Source organism: Taudactylus pleione, unplaced genomic scaffold (assembly GCF_031769625.1).
Source record: "Taudactylus pleione unplaced genomic scaffold, aTauple2 ptg000270l, whole genome shotgun sequence".
In the NCBI taxonomy this organism is placed as follows: Eukaryota; Metazoa; Chordata; class Amphibia; order Anura; family Myobatrachidae; genus Taudactylus; species Taudactylus pleione.
In genome coordinates this window covers 8,910,118-8,931,997 of record NW_028284672.1, presented here as the reverse complement: position 1 = coordinate 8,931,997, position 21,880 = coordinate 8,910,118, and the positions used below count along the sequence as shown (strand labels likewise).

Here is a 21,880-nt window from a genome sequence, read left to right as displayed (position 1 = left end):
GCACAAGTCTCTCACAAGGTGAGGCTTCCCTGGATGTGGTCCGTGCTTTCAGAATTTGTTAAACGCACGAGCAAATGGAGGAAGTCCGATTCACTTTTTGTGCTTTATGGTTGCCATAAGCGTGGCTGGCCAGCCAATAAACAGACTCTGGCCAGGTGAATTCGCTTGGCAATTTCATTGGCTTATACACAGGCTGGTATGCGTGTGCCGGATTCAGTGACGGCACATTCTACTAGGGCGGTAGGTCCATCATGGGTGGCCCGCCGGGGTGCTTCTGCTGAGCAATTATGTAAAGCAGCCACATGGTCTTCCATCCATACCTTTGTCAAATTTTATGCCTTTGACACTTTTGCCTCTCAGGATGCATCCTTCGGGCGTAAGATTCTCCTCTCTTCCGAGAGTCAGGAGCATCCCCGCCCGTAGGGTTAGTGCTTTGGGATATCCCCAATGTAATGGCTGTGGACCCCATGGACCCTGAAGAAGAAAATAAGAGTTATGGTATAACATACCTTTTAACTTTTTCTTCGAGTTCGAGGGGTCCACAGGACACCCACCCAGACGCACCTGTAGTTCTGGGGGAGGTTTTTCCGTAGTTTCTTGGGTCTTTTCTTTCTTACCCTTTGTTTGTCTCTGCCTGCTTGAGCTTGGTAACGAACTGGCTACCTGAGGCAGGGGGTGGGGTATATGAGGAAGAAGCCCGGTGCATCCTGGGAGCAGAGAGCTCGTTTGTGTTAACTGTTTGGTGACCGGGATTCATACCCAACGTAATGGCTGTGGACCCCATGGACCTCGAAGATAAAGAGTTAACAAAGGTATGTTATACCATAACTCTTATTTTCTACAGCTGTCTCAGGATTGGCAATGGCTTCAGTACCCGCGGCTTTAAGATTATGGAGTTCTTCTATGCACACAGATTTAGAGGAGAGCATTTTAAAACAATACTTACTAAGAAATGTTGAAATAATGCAGAAAGCTGTAGCATATTCATGTGAGGCTTCTCTTGATGCGATATCATTCTTGGCAAGATCTATAACTGCTGGTATAGCAGATGCGCTCTGCAAAAATAGATGAACAATATTACCCTATGAAGGTTCATTGCTGTTCGGGAACAGACTTGAGTCTATGATGCAAATAAAATGACAGGAGGTAAGTCTTCTAGACTACCAGAAGATAAGAGGACCAGATATCTGGTTTAGGCAGGCCAGGTTGGCAGTACAGTAGAAAATATTACTAATGTAGTCCTTTCGTCAGAACTATAAGAGATCCAATCCAAGGCAACAATGACTACAATGGGTTCCTCCCATACCGGCCAGTGGGGAGCGGGGGTTCTGACATTCGCCAAAAGAAATGCTTCATTCAGGATAGATTGGTACTGGAGGTTGTATCCAGTGGGTACCAGATAGATTTCAAGAAAGTCCCCTGGATGATTTTGTGAGGTCAGACTTTCCGACTACAGTAGAAGAGGTCACTGCTCTAGAAGACCGTTTAAGAAAACTGATCAATTTACAGGCGGTAAAGCCTGTACCTCCTGCAGAGAGGGGGCAAGGATTGTATTCGCGTCACGTTACTGGTAAAGAAACCCACAGGGATTTCAGAACAATATTGGATCTGAGGGAACTAAAAAAAAGTTTATCCTAATAAAGAAATTCCGCATGGAAACTTTGAAAACAATTTTAGTTGGCATAAGGAAAGACTTTCTAGCTTTGATAGATTCGAAGGATACCTACTTCCATGTGCCAGTTAGCTGGCAATGCCAGAGCTACTTACGGTTATGTGTCCTAGGCGATCACTTCCAGTTTACATGCATGCCATTGGTTTTGGCGACCTCACCAAGAACGTCCACAATAGTTCTGGTGACTCTCATGGCTCGGCTAAGGAAACAAGAAATATCGGTCTTACCATGCCTCTACTACCTGCTGATCTCTGGGAAATCAAAATGAATAGTACAAAGCTGAATAGACCGGACTATAAAAATTTCTACAGCGCCATGACTGGATCATACATTGGGAGTAAAGTCAACTTATACCAGTGCAGCAGATACAATTCCTAGATGTACAGATAGAGAATCTATAACACTGAATTACACAATCGGAGGAGAGATGCAGAAAGATCCAGTAATTTTCCACATTGGTGCAGGTGTGCGCAAAATTCAACTTTGCACAGGACTTTGTCTTCTGGGCCAGTGGCCAGGACTTTGTCTTCTGGGCCAGTGGTTCCCAAACTGGGTGCCTCGGGACACTTTCAGGGATGCCTGAGGTTGGTGGTCCAGCACCAAATCAAACTATTTATAGTCAATGTAAGAGACAAAAACATAAAATATGTGGACAAACAGAAGCACAACCCTGTCCACCACCACATGACTGACCCTAAGGATGACAGGAAAGCACAATTTACTAAATAATTTTTTTGTGAATTTCCCAATAACAAACTATTGGTTTAGAAGTGCCGTGAAAAAAATATTAAAACTCTGGGGTGCCGTGATTCAAGAAAGTTTGGGAACCACTGTTCTGGGAAAAATGTCATCCGCTATAGATATAGTTCCATGGACAAGATGGCGAACTACAGTGGAAAATACTGAAGTACAGTTGTAAAAATCTGCCTCTATAAAAATGTCCGACTTGGTGGAGATGCGTAAAATTTATAAACAGGTCAACTTCACTATCACAGCCACAGTACATATTAACAACAGGCATTAGTATGGGGGATGGGGGGGGGGGGGGGGCACAACTGCCATGTAGCACAAATGTTGCTGGACCCCACAGGCTGATTAAGTGCCGAATGGCAGCTTCTCCCCTATTCTGCCACCCTGTATGTGACCACTTATGATGGTCACATACAGGGTGATGTTGATCAGCAGACCTGCAGCACATGCGGCCAATTTAAAGTATTAGCGAATATAGCCCTTGTTCATTGCGCACACTGCAGTTCTTACTCCCGGTCACCCTCACACTCGCATCTGGCTCCTATGTGACTGTTGCTTCTGAGAGCGTCCGATCTTAAGCTGGTGTCACATGGGCACACTGGAGCTTCATGTTTTCACAGTGCAGCATTAAGGCGGTGACGCACTGCACCAAATGCTTATAGATATGTCTGCCACGTGATTTGCCCTTTTATCATATAAAATTGGCATTTCTGCAGTTTAATATCTCTTTAGCCTTTCCTACATAAAAGGGAAGTGGTGATTTACTTTCACTTCTGTGTCCCCAAGGGCTGATTTAGAGTGCTACGTTTTTATATCCAGAAATCTAACCAGGAGTTATGGGCTTTCTTAGTATAGTGTGTTGGAAAACCGGTTCAATGAGGCCACATTTAGAAATGTGAACAGTGCCAGGTATACACTTGTACAATCATACTGTCTGTGCGATTTTACTTTCCATTACAGTTGTGTTCAGAAGTCCCAATCACAGTGCTGATTCATACGTACACTCCTTTACAATTTACCTTGTGATCCAGGGAACTCCTATGTCTAAAATATCTTCTGAAAAGACACAAAGTGACGTTGCTGCTGCGGGAGTATAGGCAGGAGCATCAGACAGAGCAGTCTGATTCGAATGAAAATTAAACTGCACATAACTTGTTACATCGAAAGATCAGGTTTTTTCTTCCAAGAAAATATGGTCAAAGGTGCATACATACTCTTAAGATATCCCATGAACGGGTTGGGGATTGAAAGATCGGCCCGACTATTGTGTAGTTATGTATCCCCAGCTTTAGTCTTACAGACAGAGATAAGTGGAAAAGTGACTTTGGGAAAGATTTGGGAACAGTGAGTTTAACTTTAAACTGTTTTTTTAAAGGATCACAAACCCTATATTGAAAGTATCATTTAACTAAAGAACTACCGACATCGTTCACAAATATATAGATTTAGGGTGGGTCCACATTAGGAGGACCGGCAATTGTGCAGATGGTCGGGGCAATCAGGACGACCGGCAATTGTGCAGATGGTTGGGGCGATTTCCCTTCGTCCCAGACCGTCACATATTGCCAATGCACACGATTTAATGAACGACTGAACGATAGCTCATTCCATTTTTCATTAAAATACATTGCTGCACACACAATCTTGTTTAATTGAATTTGGAGCAATTTTTGCAGGTTGTCCGTGCGCGCAATTGTGCGAAAATGCTAAACGATGTAGTTCCAATACAGCAAATCGTCCTGATATCGTTCTAGTGTGTACCCATAATTACAGATGTCTGATTACCTTTCTTATGCAGCTGAGTGCAAGCTATTATTAGTCCATTTATACTAAGTGCTGCCACAGTATGTGTATGAGAGAGATGGCATTTGGGGAGGATGATAGAGGGAGTGAACATTCCTGGGTCTGTCACCCAATAGTGTTTTTCTTTAAATGGGTTTTACATTTTAAGCAGGGATGTGCAGGCAGGGTAGAGCCTCCCCTGTCATGCTCCAGAGTATTGATATCATAACTGTGTTTATACATGTGTGCCTCCCCAGCCATTGTCCTCGCTGCACGTCACTGATTTTAAGTAACCCTTGTATCAAGTCCCCTGCCTACTAGTAATAATAGTCTCTCTGTGGAAGGAGAGGTTGATCACAGCAGTTCTATTTGCCAGCCTTATAGCTAGCCACGGGGTGCGTAATGTATATCTGTCCATGCTATATGTGAGTACCGGAATCCTGCTAATTAGAGCCAGTTGTTTGGCTCCTATACACTGAAGATGGTGAGTTGAACAGAGGGGTCCTTATTGAATTTACCTTGTAGCTATTAATTTGCAGATTGCTCAGTCTAGAGGGAGAGCTCTCGCCGTAATACTATTATGGGCAAGGTCGTGGATTGTTAGTACAGTGGTCTATGTAATGCAGTGTTCTGCATAGAAAATTTTGACAGCCAGGTGGCGGCATGAAGTAGCCAGGTGGGTGCCTTCGCCATAAAGAAATGTTAAAATCCTGACCTTACATTGATTTAAACTCAGGCTGTTCACGTTCTCATTCCTGCTGTCAACCGCGCACCCTTCCTTTTATACTGAAGGAGGGATCTGCTCTGTCTTCCAGTCTGGCGCCGCCCGGTACTGTGACGTAGCCTTAAATAGCTCTGCGCGGACATTTCTAAATGAAACTGGGTAACTGGAGGTAGTAAATGGTAGCAATATAACACCCTACAGACATTGTAGATGAGAACATGGAAAATGACCTGTAGCAAGTCTTCTGCTTGGGTAGCTATGTATGTATGGAATTTATATACCAGGCCTGTGATGCCCAATGAGTGCCTTGGGGAGAAGCGCTGTGTTACTGTGAAATGTACTCCCGGTCATTTTGCAGCAAGGCTTAGCTTGTAAAACGGCTGTTTGATTAACTAAAGATATAGCTTAATCGTCTCAACATTTGTTTAGCTATTAATAACCTATTGTAGTTCTAATGTGGTGCAGAAGCTAATGATTTAAAAGGGCCATTCTGCAGCTCATGGTGGCACAGTGCAGACCAGCAGTGGCGCACGCTGTAATGTTATGACGCCATGGTAGGTAGCTGAGATCACTTAACGTTAGACTCCATCTCTATCACTTATGAAAGGACATGTAGTCATTATGTCGACGTTCAGATTGTTGGCAGCATTATGTCAGCATGGTTTGAATTTCAACATTCAGGATGTCGACAGTCAGAATGTGGATTGTAGGGTTAGCCTGCAATTAGAACAATGGCAAGAGTCGGGGGGAGGGGGCATTATGACGTTGTTCTATGATTGCTTCATGTTGGGCACAACTTGTCTTTTCAGATAAGCATTTCACTGCATTTTGCTGTGGATGGGCGGGGCCTAATGACGTGATTAATCCAAACACGCCCCCATCGGCTGCCGCCTGCATTTCCTTTCCCGACTTCTACTAGAGAGGATCTTATTGTGTTCCCACTAGACCATGGGCAGGACGCTGAGGGTGCGGGCATGGAGTCTCTGCGTGCACCGAAAGGGGGCATGTCCGTATAACATGCCCCCAATTTGTCACACTTGGGACATGCCCAGTACTTACGGAGGTGCTGGGTGTCCCCAAAGCTCTCCCCTCACTGTGAATAGATGCCAGTCACATGGTAAAACATTATTGTGTTTTCTTTTTATCAAGAGTATTAGCGTTTGAGAAGCACAAAGAAAAGTTTGAAACAGTATAAAAATAATCAGGTGCTAATATTCAAAAAAGAGGGAGGAATAATGCTAATAGCTTAACGAAATGCAGCTTCAATTAAGGAATTGCTGAGACCCCCAAATAAGTTGACTAAAACAAATGATTGTAGCGCTGTTTGTCATAAGTCCATTAAAGATGGATGTTCACGAAAGATGACGTTTTCTTTCTGAGACCCGAACTTTTGCTGGAAAAATTCCAAACTTGGCTCAAAATCCGAACCGATCCGAGCCTGCACATCTCTAATTAACATACCTCTAAACTTTGTAGCATTTAAAGTTGTTCACTGGTTCTGAATTTCTTACATTTCAATAAAAATTGGAAAGAAGCGGGCTTGTAACACTTCTGACTGTTATAAAATCCCTTTTGTATGTAAGTTCTTTACGGGCAGGGCCCTTCTTCCTCTTGTTCTTCCCTAGCACACTTTGTCATCAGTGCTCCGCTCCCTTGTCTCTTCCCCTTCCGCAGCTGTTTGCTCGCCCCTACGTTGGCTACAGGATCATTCAGAACTGAATTGACACCAATCTGCGGTTCGGCACTGCATAGTGTATTCGCTTCAGCAGTTACCCTGTGGTGTGATTATGTGGGTACTGATGCTATGCAGTCATGCTATTGTCTGCCGTTGTCTACTGTTCTACTGCTCTAATCTGTTATTCCTTTTCTATACATACCCTGTACTGCAACATATCTCACAGATGACGCATGCCATGGATATTCATGTACAGCTTTTCATTTTGTGTGTTTCCTACAATTGCAGACACCATCTATGATGAAGACGAGGTGCTTTTGGCTCTGGCTGAACAGCTGGGAAGCTTCACCACTCTGGTTGGAGGTCCAGAATTTGTCCACTGTCTGCTGGTAAGTACGCATTTGGCATTACTTGCTAACATGGTGTCCCGTATACACGTTTTCTCTTTGATTAGGATATTGAACCTACATTGTGATGAGCATCATATGGGGAGGGGGGACGGAATGATCATGGTGAATGTGTTTAAGCTTTTGTGCAGTAGTGCCTTAAGTTGGATGAGAAAAGTTGACCCTATTGAAGCGCCCCTGATTTTATTCATACATGCTATTCACGCACAAGTTTTGCTACTGTTCTGCTCTAGGGATGGTAAGTGCATAGTTAATGGAGGAATCTATGCAATCAAACACTCCTGCTAGTCAAGTTCATGTGTACACTGTTGTGTAAGGGTGACCAGTGTAGAATTTAGGAGTCGGTCTGTCAGAATGAGTCTTTATTTGTCGTCTCCGGACTTCTGCAGGTTTGGATTATGCCCTATATTATCGCTGCTAGTCTGTTACATAGTCTGTACATGGCTTAGTGCAGTTACTTGGTGCTGCCCAGAGAGTTTTTGCTTTCTAGGGACCTTCTGTAATTCCACACTCTTATAAAACCACGGGTAGGATGCCGGGTTTACTTGGCATGCCTGTGATAGAGGAGGGATCCTGCGAAACCCCTAATTTGAAAACTGCACTTTGCACCTTATTTGGGGTTGTAGTGACATAAAGTACTTTTTATTGTATTTAATCTCCTGTGGTGGAACTTTGGGGAGTTCTTCCTCATCTGTGTAGTCCCCTATTCCATCAAGAAACATGAAAGTTGTTAGAATAATGTCTTGTCCCTCTTTGTCCTCTGTTGGCTGCAGCTACAAAGCTTGCATCTGGTTCTCCACTTCCTGCCAATCTAGTTTGTGCGTCAGCAAGTCTAGCTGCCAAAGTCTTAGATATCTTGTGAGCCTTTTCCGCCTTCTAGAGCGAGCGGCTTGCAAGTCTTGCGGTTATTCAGACACTAGGTGCCATCTGGGGGGCCCTGCTCTCCTGGCTGCTGTCCCAAGCTTGTGTTCAGTTTGGCAGCTCTAAAAAAAAATACAATTTTTATCAACGTCACCAGCTCAGTTGAAACTAATTTCTGTAGGTCGGCAGCAGATGCTGCTTGAACAAAACAGGCAGCGCCAGGTGGTCTTGTAAGTATACACATAATAAGCTTATGGTGCCGGAGGAATTACAGTAATCATCAGTGAGTGCACAAGCTCTGTGTACATCGTATGAACGTTCCCGTAATCCACAACAGGGAAAACTGCACCTACTTGGCTATAGCTCATTTTAAGTTTCATGGGAGCATTTGTGGCTGCTCCTTTCCTTTCTCCAGGAATAAGCTTTCTGGATAGATCATCTCTATCTCTGGGACAAGATGCAATATGACAGTGGTGGGCATCCTGTGGCTCATGACGCCTGGTTTGCAAATCCCCTGGTTAAGGGGAGTGTAGATAATTGGCTTTTCAAACATAGCCTTTGACATTATGTGTTCCTGGAGTGAAAATACTTATCGAAAGTAAGAGAATTGACCGTAATTATGGGACTTTCAGTGAGTGCTCTAAGGCTGGGGAAGGGGGGGGGCGATTCCTAACGTTGCCGGGGAGATGATTTGGTTTAGCACAGCAGTACTTTAGTTAAAGGGAAGCGACATTAGGTAAAATTATACATAATGTTCAAGACGACAAATCTCCGCACAATAGCTAGCTGATTGTCGTCAGGTGCACTTGATCCAATCTGTCTGTCGCCCATATTTCCTTTTGTGTAAGGATGTTCACTGCGCAAAACACCAAGAGCCTGTGGTACAATTGCACTTTGCTTTTGATCTGTCCAGCACTCGGGCGTTTTTGCCAGATGTGTGTGTTTTTTGTTTTTATCTCTAATGCATTTACCCATACGTGTGTTTTGGGTAAAGATGTGAAGTTAGTCTAAAAGCAGTGCCGTGTTTGTGCTTCTATTTCGCTTGCTATATATCGAATTTTATTAAAGATAATAAAAGTTACATTTTAACAGGATTTTCATTATATGATATGAAGAAGTAATTGAATACACACATATAAGTTACTGCATTATAATATACTAGCAACCGTCCCAAGCTTTGCATTGGAGCAATTTTAAATTTACGGCTATAGTCATGTTTTTTTTGTTTAACCGAGGCCCTATAAGATTGCCTTGCGGATGACATTTAGTCGTTCTTACTCCTGACGTCAACACGAGAAGAGTTAGCTTTGACGTGACACGCAAAAGGGCCACGTAAAGTTGTCCATGAGAAAAACAGTCTCCACTTAGGTGAACTCCAGCCACGTTGTGTCTGTCCCTGTGCTTTATTTATTGTCATGTAAAGCAGATTCTTACCGGGAATTAAAGAATCGTTTTTTACATAAATGAAATGGGTACGGTAAAAAAAAAGGTGAAAACTGAAACTTTGTATCAGTAAACAGGACTTACATCAATTTTTCTGGTGAAACCGGATAATATGTAACAATCTCTACATGGTATAAAATAAAGTCCATCATTGTGGTAGATCTTGAACGGTTTAGGCAGCGCAAGCTAAGAAAGCGTTGAGACGTCCATTTTTTTTTCATTGCGATCCTTCACTAAATCATTACTGCTCTGCTCTCTTTTGTCATACATTAATGTTTCATATACATAAACCTTCCTTGACAAATGCAATGTATAGATTGTCAGGAAATTATCAGATTATAACATTTGCATCGGTAACAACAAGCTGGTAACTAGACAACTGTAACCACAGAGTGTCAAAGCTAACAGCTAACAATGGTCAGAACTTTCCCTACCCATGTTCCCCATAACATGTTAAAAAGTGTTGCTGCCACCCTCCCCCCTACTCCCTCGCCATTTATTGGGGGCGATTAAATAGTTTTTTTAGTTGCAGTAAGTAATGAGCACCCAATGTAGCAATTCAATTGTTTTAGGGCGCCCCTTAATTATCACCCAGTTAGACAGGGTTTAGCTGCGTAAACGGGCTAAAACCGTCCTGGTTAGGGCGCCCAAACCACAGACTTATCGCTCAAATGCCGGCAGCTATAGTGCCCAAATGGAGCAACAATTGAATTGCTCTGTCGGACACACATCACTGTCAGTCACCTGCGCAAACCATTGAATTCCCCCCACTGAATTCATATTTTTTGTATGCTCTGAATTTGTTTGTCTAAATGTGGTGCTATTTAAGGTTTAATTTCATCAGTGTCACCTTCATGGTAACATTGATACAAGGCCTTGTCCGCATCACAAGCAGTTGTACATTTTTGCAGAACCAGTTTCCAGTGTTTGTGTTTTAGCCTCCTGTAAAACACTGATGATCCTTCTGTTTACAGCCTCCTCTGGAAAGCTTGGCTACCGTGGAAGAGACAGTAGTTCGTGACAGAGCAGTGGAATCCTTGCGGAAGATCTCGCATGAACATTCTCCTGTAGACCTTGAAGCTCATTTTGTGCCGTTGGTGAAACGCCTGGCCAGTGGAGACTGGTTCACGTCACGCACGTCCGCATGCGGTCTCTTCAGTGTGTGCTACCCTAGAGTCTCTAGTACTGTCAAGGCAGAGATCAGGCAGTAAGTCCATCCTGAAGTCTATCAAATGGCCTGTTTTTGTTATGAAAATGATAAAAAAAAAAAAAAAGTTTGCTATATAAAATCTTAGGTTTTAATTAGTTTACTACTCAACTGAAATTGTTGACATGATTGTTTTGTGCCAGTCTTTACTGCATTTGCTGTAAAATATATTTGTATGCATACAGTGCTTAGTCTTTATCAACAAAGTATTCATTAGCAGTACTCTATCTCCTTAATGCCTGTTTAAGATATTAAAGCACCCGGTCTACTGGGTTATCACTGGACGGCCGCCGTTCCTTACTGCTACCTCTTAGAGATTTTCCTATACGCTGTCATGTCCTGATTATCACTGCTCTAACAATAATTACGTAGTGTTCCAGGGTTGCATAAAATTGGATTTTTTAAATAAAATCAAAAACTGATTTTTGTTTATTTAAATAGGATTTTTTTGAACATTTTTTATGTAAACTATTTACATTTTTAAACGTCTATTTAAAACTATTTTTTAATTAAAAAAAAAATATATATTTTAAATCAAACAAATCTGTTTTTTGATTTTATTAATTTTTTTAAAATCCAATTTTATGCAACCCTGTTTGTAACCAACCCTCATCATGTAGAGCAGGGGCAGGCAACCTTTTTTCTGCCGAGGGCCATTTTGATATATATATATAACATTATTCACAGGCCTGGTGCAGGTCACGTCCCTCCATATGATGTCACAAGGGGCGGGGCCACAATCGCCTGTGATTACAGCAATGTAAGGCAGCGGTGTGACCGTCTGAAGCATCCTAAGGACACTCCAGGTGGCACGGCTTCATAGATTCTGGCTGCAGGTTGCCTTTCTAGAAACTCTGCTAGCCAGATGAGGCCAGCAGGAAAAAACTCAAGAGGGCCAGACCAAATGATTCCAAGGGCTTTATATGGCCCCCGAACAGGAGGTTCCCCATCACTGATGTAGAGATATAATAATGGGTCATACGGTTTAATAAGTAAGAATGCTCTTATTTCCCCAGACACTTCCGCAACTTGTGCTCTGATGACACGCCAATGGTACGACGTGCTGCTGCTTCCAAACTTGGTGAATTTGCCAAGGTCCTTGAACTGGAATATGTAAAGAATGACATCATTCCTCTCTTTACCAACCTGGCTTCAGATGAGCAGGTGAATAACAGGCTGTTACTATATGAAATGAGAACATTGTTGGAAATGTTATAGCTGGTCACACATACTGCCACTCAGTCAGGGAGCAGAACAACAGGGCCTACAGTTTGGCTACACATAGGTCCACAAACAGGAGGATCACCCCTGCTGTCAGTGGCCCTATTGCAGGCTCAGGATTATCACACCCACAGGCTGATCACGGTCTTCCATCAATTGCATTCATTTAGTTTGATCAGATCATTAATTGGGCATTGTGATAAATTGTCATAAATGCAGCAATAACTGGGCAATTCCCCAACATCTCCTGTAGTATTGTAGTGTTTATACAGTATGCACTCATGTGCATGCAGTCAGTGTAGCCCCTAGGCTGACTATCCGATTGTCATTGCAGGACTCTGTACGATTACTGGCAGTGGAAGCCTGTGTCAGTATTGCTCAGCTCCTTCCTGAAGAGGATCTTGAAGCTCTGGTGATGCCCACACTCCGGCAAGCCACTGAGGACAAATCCTGGCGTGTCCGCTACATGGTTGCCGACAAATTTTCAGAGGTAATTATATTGTATAATGGTTATATAGTTCCCCTTATTAAAGCAAGTGTTTATTGCCAGTGTCGCATTGTAGGCAGCATTGAAGTAGATATAATCAAAGCTATTGCAGTTAAGCAGATTACACCATTCCCAATACTATACCAACCTATAGCCGGTACGGACATTCTTAAGTTCATAATACTATATGACAGGCCCCATTTACAGTGGAAACGGCTGTATAGATGTATCCTCATAGATAGAGCCTCAATACGCCATGCAGCGCAACTTGCCGGCGTGGGTGAGCTGCCAGGTCCCGCGCTACTCTGCTAACGTCGTATACATGTGTCGCACATCAAGTCAATCAGCACAGCCCGCCGGTGCGTCCTACTTGCATTGCGACTTGGACGGACTTTTGGCAAATAGTTACGCCCGGTGCTAGCAGAGTCTCACAAGACCTGGTGCTCCGGGAGGGGCTTTTTTTAGCACGACTGCAGCAAAACTGTTTAAGACCACATCTGTATGTATGAAATGAGTCTCTAAGTGGTAAAAGCTAGACCTTATAAAGGGATGCTTACTGATATTTGTCTATACAGATGTTTCCTCACTTACTGGTTGTCCGTAGGTCATTCATTATCTCATCCTCTCCACCCCAGCTACTGCGACCTCGTCCTACCTGACACTCCTCTGTCTGCCCTGGTTTTGATCTATCCTTCCACAGGACTGATCCTCCTTTAATTGCCATTCCATATCTTTAACATAACTCTGCAAATCCCCACACTGGTTTCCCATATTCCCCAGAATAAATTTCAAATTAAGAGTCCTTACCAAAAAGTCTCTAAACACCATCCCTCCATCACACGCCTTATCCTGAAATACTCTAGTTCATGCCGTCTTGATCTACCTCTGACCAGCACTTTATGTCCTCTTTAATACCCACCTCTCTCTCGCCATCATGATTTATACATGCTACCAATCTATGGAATAAGCTGTGACACCCGAACACGGACGCCCACCCCCAGCCTTCAAATCTTTAAACACACTGAACTACCACCTCTATACGAAGTGTTTCCTTTCTCCAACCTACAACCTTGCTACCGTCACCTTGTACTGAAGAGTTGTCTACATTGGTGATAAAGCCTTTTGCAGGTGAATGACCTGTGATGCATTGTGTTCCAGCTCCAGAAGGCTGTTGGTCCAGAGATCACGAAGAATGACCTGGTGCCTGCATTTCAGAACCTGCTGAAAGATTGCGAAGCAGAGGTTCGAGCTGCAGGGGCGCACAAAGTAAAAGGTGAGCAGACGGACTGAGCATTTTTTTTTTTGCTGTGTTAAATTCAAGGTGGAATCTGAAACGTTTTACTCATTGGATTTAATATTTTGACAAAACTAGTAATTGATTTCCTGCTATAAATTCTGAGGTTTTTGTTGGATAAGAATATTGGTTCTCGTATCTTGGAAACCTTATTGAAGTACACCTGTCACTGACATCCCAAAGGTGTGAGAAATCCTCTTCTAACAATAAAGTGTAACCTTGATCGCATGTACGCTGTTACAAGATCCAGACAAGTCTAGATACTATAGTATTGGGGTGCAGATGATATCATCCAGGCCAACCCCGTCCTATATATACAGGCTCTGCAAAATGTTACAGCTAATCTTAAACCTCCTAAATGGTGTCCCCGCTGATCTCTAGCCGTAGACCGACGTCCACCTTAAGGATTTGTGCACATAGTTATATTGTAGTGAGCGCACCATGAATGAGAGTGTGTGTATAAGTTCCTTTATGTGAATCACACCTGTCCAAAACATGAAAATGAAGCTTCCCCAAGGCCGAATTTGTAATAAATATGATGGAAACATGCTTTACCTTTCCAAACAGTACTAATCATTGGATTCATTGTGTTCATTCTTGCACCCTGCACCTGTCACAGCCTGTGCAGTTCCTCTTTCCTGCCTGGGCTGTTGCTCTCTGCTCTGTTGCTTCTAGCACACTCTGGTCTTTATCTCAGCAGTTTGTTGCATCAGTTGAGTGTGCTAGAAGCACCAGAGTGCACACTGCCTCGCCAGGCAGGGAAGGGTAACTGCACAGGTTGTGCCAGGTGCAGGATGGTAGAATGAACACTAAGATGTATTCCATTGGTTCTTTACAACAAAATGTATCTGTCAAAGTGATTTAGGGCTTCCATTCTGAATGTGTTTTTACCAATGGCAAATCCTACCTGATCTGTCCTACCCATCTTGCTGCTGTATACACTTACTCAGACCAGTCTGCACCAGTGCAAATATATCTTCCTATAACTTCTCGTCTGTCTTAGAATTTTGTGAGAATCTGCCAGGAGATGGAAGGGAGACTATCATAATGAGCCACATTCTGCCCTATGTAAAGGTGAGATCATTTTCTGTTTGATCGTTATCTGTTAAACGTCATCCTCCTATATTATTAGTCTCGGGGAAGAAAAGTTACTGCAGTAATAAAGCAATTGTATAAAAATATTCTTCAGATATGGTAACAACAGAATTACACAGCCCCTAAATGACATGTATGTAATATACAATGTTAGTGTTTAAAAAGGGTTGGGTTGTGTATGTGATCCCGACAGTCCGGATACTGGCGGTCACAATACCGACAGCGCCATGCCGACAGTCAGAATCCCGACCCAACTAGGTAAGTATTCTAACCCTACCCCCACCCCCTTGCAGCTGGATCTCCCCTTAGTGCCTAAACCTAACGCTCCCCCTAATACTATCGTGGTGCTTGCGGTCGGGATTGTGGAGCCGGGACTCCGCCTGCTGTTGGGGCTCCGGTGCCGGTGTTCTGAGCGCTGGCATCCGACCGTCAGGATAGGAACTACATCCCATTTAGAAATGATGACCCCCCCCCCAAAGTTCCACTGATACCTACAGATGTAATCATTCACCTAGTGTATTTGCACCATATGCGGCGTGACCTAGGTGCTCCACCACACGTAGCGAGTCCCGTACCGTCATACTTTTTTCCTGATTTTTGGGTCTTATTTGCATCGTAGCTACATACAAAGTCTCCTACAGTGTACCAGGCAACCTAGAGTCGTACTTTTGTTGCAAAGTAATTGGTATAAAGTCACAGGTTAATCATAAAGCTATGTGGCGCGAGGCATGGGGTCGGTTGCTCGTATCGGAGCTCTCTTGCTTTTTTAACCCAGATGAGAGGCAGGTCGCGTGGAGACTGCCATGCAATGCCAGCGTCCGTGTTCTGTGTACCCTGCGTTGTACTTTAGTCTCGTTCATGATGCAATAAGACTCATATTTTTGGAAGGTCTCTGGTGGGACACATGCCGGGGGCTATTTGGTCAATTTGAGGGTAGGTGTATGTGGACACATCTGTACATCACGATTTAAGACTGTGATTTCAATTCTGCTTCAAAGGATACTATAGTAGCCATTAATGCATACCAATAATTATACTGTATTCATTATGTTGGCAGCAGGGAAAAAAGATTTTGCGAATATGAAACATTTTAGTTTTTTACTCTATTCATCCTATGCATTACTTAACATTTTAAGGCAAAGTCTGGTGTGTACATTATTAGCTCTTATCAAGCGTAAGCCGCTCTCCCAGATGTAAATGTATGAAGCATAATAGAATAATTTCATATATTAACCAAGTAACCATGGAAAGAAACAGAACACTCATTGGAGATAAACAATACAATTCGTGCAAAGTGTCTGTCATGACATATCTTGTGTTGCTTAGCAACAGGATGTCTCCAAAATATTATTTACAATCCTTCAGTATAATGTCACTTTTACACTGATTGGTGACACATTTCATATTTGTTGCATGTTGAATCTCTTCAGTAATAAGCAGTTGAGCTGCTCAGTTTGTGTGAGCCGTTCTGCAGTTTGCGGGAAGTCATTCTGTAAGAGCAGAGGGGGCAATTTAACAAGATTTAGTAAACTGGTGAGGGCCCATGCACAAAATGTATGGTCTTTACTGGGCGGGTCACATACAGGTTGTGGATCGATAATTAATAAACAATAAGACAAAGCCAATTGCCTGGTGGGCCAGTATTTTGCCCACCCTGTGTATAAGTGTTGGCTGGGCATGTACAGACCAAGGGGGTAATTTAATAGCTTCTGATTTTGAAAAACTGCATATTATTCAGCGAATTTCAAGTCTTCGTATATAATAGAAGTCCACTAAAATCACTCTCCTCCGGATACAAGTCGCTGTCCCTACTGATGTCATAGCCTATGACATGTAAACTCTCTGGAATATCAAACTTGCAGAATATAAATTCATCCGTGCTGGCACCTGTAGTTCCACAAGCTAATGTAAGTGGTGACACTATTGTTAATTAATATGACCCCAAATAACATAAAATATCTTTGTAGGCATAGTGTTAAATGTTCTTTTTTAACTTAATTGCCCCAATAATAAAATCTGTAAATAATTAATGAGAAAATGGCTTGTAAATATTTTTATTATCTTGGAGCCTCTTGAGTATCAATTAGTGACAAACGAATACATATGTTTAATGTGGCTCTTTATTATGTTGTGTCAGGACAGATGGCTCAGAATGCGGGTAGTCAGATCAGTCTCTCTAGCCAGAGCCAATGAAGGTGAGATTTTGGCGAGTTTCTGGCCACTTTGTCCTTTTTACTTGCCAAAAATCGCTGACACTCGTCTTTAGTTTAAACACTAATCCACACAATTACCTTCTGTAACATCTGGTGACTTAGATGCTGTGATTTCTGGCTTTTTCATACTTTTGAAAAATACCCGACCTATTACATTTGGCCCCAAGGCTGTGCAATCACACAGGTAACAAGTCAGCACGCAGAAGTCTGTTTAAGCGACTTATACACATGTATTGTATGAGATGTGTGGAGCTGATTATACTCCCATAGAATGGCCAGGTTACTCTTCACTTTAACACTTGGTGCCATCGTTGCTCCCAGTCACAACTGCATCATCCCACTACCTACAGAAGAGACCAGTGGACTATTAGTTACTACACACCTTGCACAATGAAAGTAACTTGTGCTGGACAAGTCAAATTCTGACCAGGTCCCCAACATTCAGAGACATTCATGTAGGTACCTGGCATGTGTAAGGTAGAACCTAACCCCCTTCTGTGTGGCCGTTGGCTACCTGCAGGAGTCTCCAGCAGGGTGGCCTGGAGACACTGCAGCCTGCAAGCTTATACAGAGGAGCTCGGGTGGTTCTGAGACTCATTTCTGGCACCATCCTACAGTGTGGATCCAGCAGCTATGTGAGCAGGTGGTGAGGCTCATTCACCAGGAAGGGAGTACTGAGTCTGATGGCAGAACAGCTACGCCAGCCATGCACGCTCTGCATTCCGTGTCCAGGAAAGCACGTCACTCGCATACAATGCTGTATGTACGTGTAGACAGTATCAGCCAATTACAGGCACTCTAGACAAGGGCTGCTTGGGTGTAAGAGACATTGGCCTGGCACAGTTGCCTGGAGGCTACATTTGGCCCTTGGGACGCATTTTGCCCACCCTTGTTAGTCGTTCTTACATCTTGATAAGATGGAAAATTGGTTAATAAAAGTAGCAATGTTATAGTTTTGCAGAAGGTTTGCATTGTCTGTGTGCATATAGATGTTACAAGCCACGTTTGTCACTTAGGTGGCTGTAACCAGACATCTATGTAAATGTATAATTACTGTACACTGATATCATTCTCATGTGCCTTTTTATTTTCTTTAGGAACTGGTGTCAGACACAAATCAGCATGTGAAATCTGCGCTGGCATCTGTAATCATGGGATTATCCACAATTCTAGGCAAGGATAATACAATTGAGCACCTCCTACCTCTCTTCCTGGCTCAATTGAAAGATGAGGTAACGTATTAATTTAGGTTTTCTTTCTAGAGATTATTTTACAGCTGTCATTTTTACCATCCGGCATTTTCTTTGGGATTCTCTGCTGATCAGCTGCAGTTATTGCATTCAGCCACCATTGTGCATATTGTGCCATTTACCTTTCCTGTAGTCTCTTTTCTGTGGGCAATGCAAGAGGAACTCCTGTCTAGCATAGCCTTGTATAGAATAATGCACTATTTAATTTTTTGTTATAGTGTTCAAAATTAGTTTGTATCTGTTTATTGGAATGCATTGAGTGGAGGGGCCCCACCCCCTCCCCTCTCTCTGAGGCAGCGGGTGGGGGGGGGCCCAGCCCCCTCCCCTCTCTCTGAGGCAGCGGGTGGGGGGGGGCCCAGCCCCCTCCCCTCTCTCTGAGGCAGCGGGTGGGGGGGGCCCAGCCCCCCCTCCCCTCTCTCTGAGGCAGCGGGTGGGGGGGGCCCCAGCCCCCCCTCCCCTCTCTCTGAGGCAGCGGGTGGGGGGGGCCCCAGCCCCCCCTCCCCTCTCTCTGAGGCAGCGGGTGGGGGGGGCCCCAGCCCCCCCTCCCCTCTCTCTGAGGCAGCGGGTGGGGGGGGGCCCAGCCCCCTCCCCTCTCTCTGAGGCAGCGGGTGGGGGGGGCCCAGCCCCCTCCCCTCTCTCTGAGGCAGCGGGTGGGGGGGGGCCCAGCCCCCTCCCCTCTCTCTGAGGCAGCGGGTGGGGGGGGCCCAGCCCCCTCCCCTCTCTCAGATTTTGCTTTTTTTTTTTTTTGCTATAGGCAAATCAAGCAAATTGCAAAATGTATTCACAGCTTTCAATGGACTTCTGAGGAAACATACTGTAGAGTAATTGAAGGACTTTGGTCCTCCATTGGTATCAGAATCTGGATTTCTACTCCAGGTAACAAATAGACGAGCCCTGACAGAACCTCTCTTATCTACTGTATCTTTTTTTTTTTTTTTAACTAGATTAAATATTTAAAAAATAATGACATTTATGGACTCGAGTAATTTTGGGAAGGCACCGGTGGGCCGCCCAAGTATAGAATGATAAAAATAAAGATAACATACACAATTGCATTGGGCTATGCCAGGTTAAAGGGTAGGCCCCAGGTGCACGTGAACGTGCTTCAGCCCAGGATTTTCATCAGTGTAAATGGATCCGCTCGGGTCCAAAACGGGCAGCTTGCAGGGTTGGCTACGGGTCTTTCCCGTGTCACCCTGCAGTGTAAACGGCGTGATCCGGGTCACGATGACCCAGATTGTGCCACATGCTGCCCAATTGGCCGGCTTCAGTGGGGCTTGGAGATGACGTCCCCAAGCGTCCACTGCAACCAGGTCTGGCCCGACCAGCGCTCCCCACCCGGCCTCCCTGCCTCTGGACCGCTGTGGGGAGAGAAGGGAAGAAGCGCTGCTTACCTGCGCCGGAAGACCCTGGTCACTGCAGACCTGGCTGTGTAAAAGGGGTCTGGTCCGGGTTGGAAACGTGTATAAAAGTGGTATTAGATGCTTCCTTTTTCCTGACAGTGTATAAACGACCTTTGCTCAGTTTGGTTAATAAAGTTTATGTAACTACTTTCTCACAGTGCCCAGAAGTCCGGCTGAATATAATCTCTAACCTGGACTGTGTAAATGAAGTGATTGGAATACGTCAGCTCTCTCAGTCTCTCTTACCAGCCATTGTGGAACTGGCGGAGGATACAAAGTGGAGAGTGAGGCTCGCCATCATAGAGTACATGCCCTTGCTCGCTGGTCAGCTGGTAAGTCTACCTGGTACTTATCTGCCGCCAAAGGTGCATGTATAGGTTAAAGTGTATGTAATTCTGCCTATACATGTGGTTTCCCATGTGGCTATATAAATTGGTTGTGTCACTTCAGTTACATAATGTGACTATTAGGCAACAGTAGAATGCTTTGTTTTTGTTAAATGAGGTATTAAGACGTGTTGCTCGTACGGGATGTAGTGGGTATGCTGGCGCCGCTATCCCGAAAGGGATCAGGATACCGGCATCTGCATCTCGACCGCCGGAATCCCGAACAATGGATCCAGGTAAGTATGTGCGATTAGCCCGGGGAAGTGGGGATTAGGTTCCCAGAGGGGAAATTAGAATTAGGCACCCCCAGGGGAAGGTTAGGTTTTGGGTGCGGCAAGGGGGGTGGGGGGGCTTATGCACCACCGGGGGGAGGTTATGGTTAGGCACCACTAAAGGGAGTGTTAGGGGGTAGAGGGAGAAGGGTTAGGCTCCTCACCTCCGTTGTTGGGTTTCTCCACCCTTTGGGCTTGCACTTTTGGGATTTGAACCGGCGGTATTTCATACCCAACCCGCTCATACAACTACTTAATCACACAGACAGAGCATTGCTGCCCCAATGTGTATTAGATCGACATGTATCATTTCCTATCTTTACAGGGTGTGGAGTTTTTCGATGAAAAGCTGAACTCTTTGTGCATGGCTTGGCTCGTTGACCATGGTAAGTGCTCCAAATGTACCAAGATAATGTGTCTCAGTTCCTGTGGCTGGATTAATCACTGTGCAATTCTCTTATCATATTGAGGCTTTGCGGGAACTGCAGTTGACATCAGTGTTAGTTTGGATTTCACAGAAGTACATTGATTTTGGCAGTTCTCGATGAAAACGCTGAATGGCTGCTTTAGGTTTGCTTACTAACTAATGGCTGTAGACTTCCACTTCCATCATGTTATATTGAATTATTAAACTTTTATAAAGAAGCAGAGACTCCACATATTCATCAAACCTGTGTCTGGAGCAGTGGAATGATGTTTGTGCACTATGTTGGGTTTCAGTGCTTTCTCAAGGGGTAGATTATATGTCAACTTTTTTTATTCTTGCAGTTTTCTCTCAATCAACTCAGTAGCAGGGCAGACTTTAAAAATAGTTTGAAGAGTCTGTTTATACCAATCTTAGGCGATCTATGCCCTTATATGTGCTAGGCATGACATTCCAAGGTTTAATTGTTAAAATACAACACATATATGGTAGCCCTGTTATCTAACCTGTTGTCTTTTCCCCTTTCTATTGTTTTGGCTTATTGTATCTGAGTGGTCAACTCCTTCCTGCTACTGTTTCTACCTTGTCTTTTGCAAAAAATATTGTCCATTATACGGTAGTATTCTTCCAGCTTAAAGTGGCCTCAAGTTTTCACATCAACCAGGAGTTGGTGGTGCCTTCCTTGTGTCCTTGCCCTGGTTAATGCACTTTACTCCTGGAGTGTGGCTTTGTTATACATATTCAGCAGTCAGGAGTTGTCATTTGGATCCTTTGTCCGCTTCAATAGCTATAGGAAGGCTTGGTGAGCCCCCTGTGTGTCAGTCTAATGGTGTATACACACGGTCACATTTGTTGTCAGATATGAACGATAACTATTTTAAAAATCGTTCATATCTGAAAGAAAATCTGACATGTGAAACTGCAACGATGAACAATGCACGTTCCCGCTTGTCAGATAACGATATCTGACATAGTCTGTGTTTGCAGTCAGATTTTGACGATTTCATTCATTTTAATACTGTCTGAAATCGTTCAAATCTTTGGTAAAATTGTTCATCGTTTATCTGACAGATCTGACCGTGTGTATGCACCTTAATATTTCATCACAGCAACAATTGGGAGCCTACGCTTTGGCAACGGGTGCCTTTTCCTTTGTGGCAGGGTGCTGACTGTACCAGGATTCTTAGGTAATGTCTTAACGCAGTGGTTTTCAATCTCTGTCCTCAGGACCCCACACAGTGCACGTTTTCCAGGTCACCCAGCAGGTGCACAGGTGTTTTCATCACTCACTGACACATTTTAAAAGATCCACAG

The 21,880-nt window shown here is 43.9% G+C and overlaps 1 protein-coding gene across 1 annotated transcript in view; it reads left to right on the top strand.

Moving 5' to 3' along the window:
- Positions 1–21,880, top strand: part of PPP2R1B (protein phosphatase 2 scaffold subunit Abeta) — a 55,549-nt gene that overhangs the window by 19,109 nt on the left and 14,560 nt on the right. Inside the window, exons 3-11 of the mRNA XM_088481424.1 lie at positions 6,892–6,992; positions 10,289–10,521; positions 11,538–11,685; positions 12,077–12,232; positions 13,388–13,502; positions 14,527–14,597; positions 17,929–18,063; positions 19,643–19,816; positions 20,468–20,528. Coding sequence (XP_088337550.1) covers positions 6,892–6,992; positions 10,289–10,521; positions 11,538–11,685; positions 12,077–12,232; positions 13,388–13,502; positions 14,527–14,597; positions 17,929–18,063; positions 19,643–19,816; positions 20,468–20,528 — 1,194 coding nt within the window. The remainder of the gene's footprint in view (positions 1–6,891; positions 6,993–10,288; positions 10,522–11,537; positions 11,686–12,076; positions 12,233–13,387; positions 13,503–14,526; positions 14,598–17,928; positions 18,064–19,642; positions 19,817–20,467; positions 20,529–21,880) is intronic.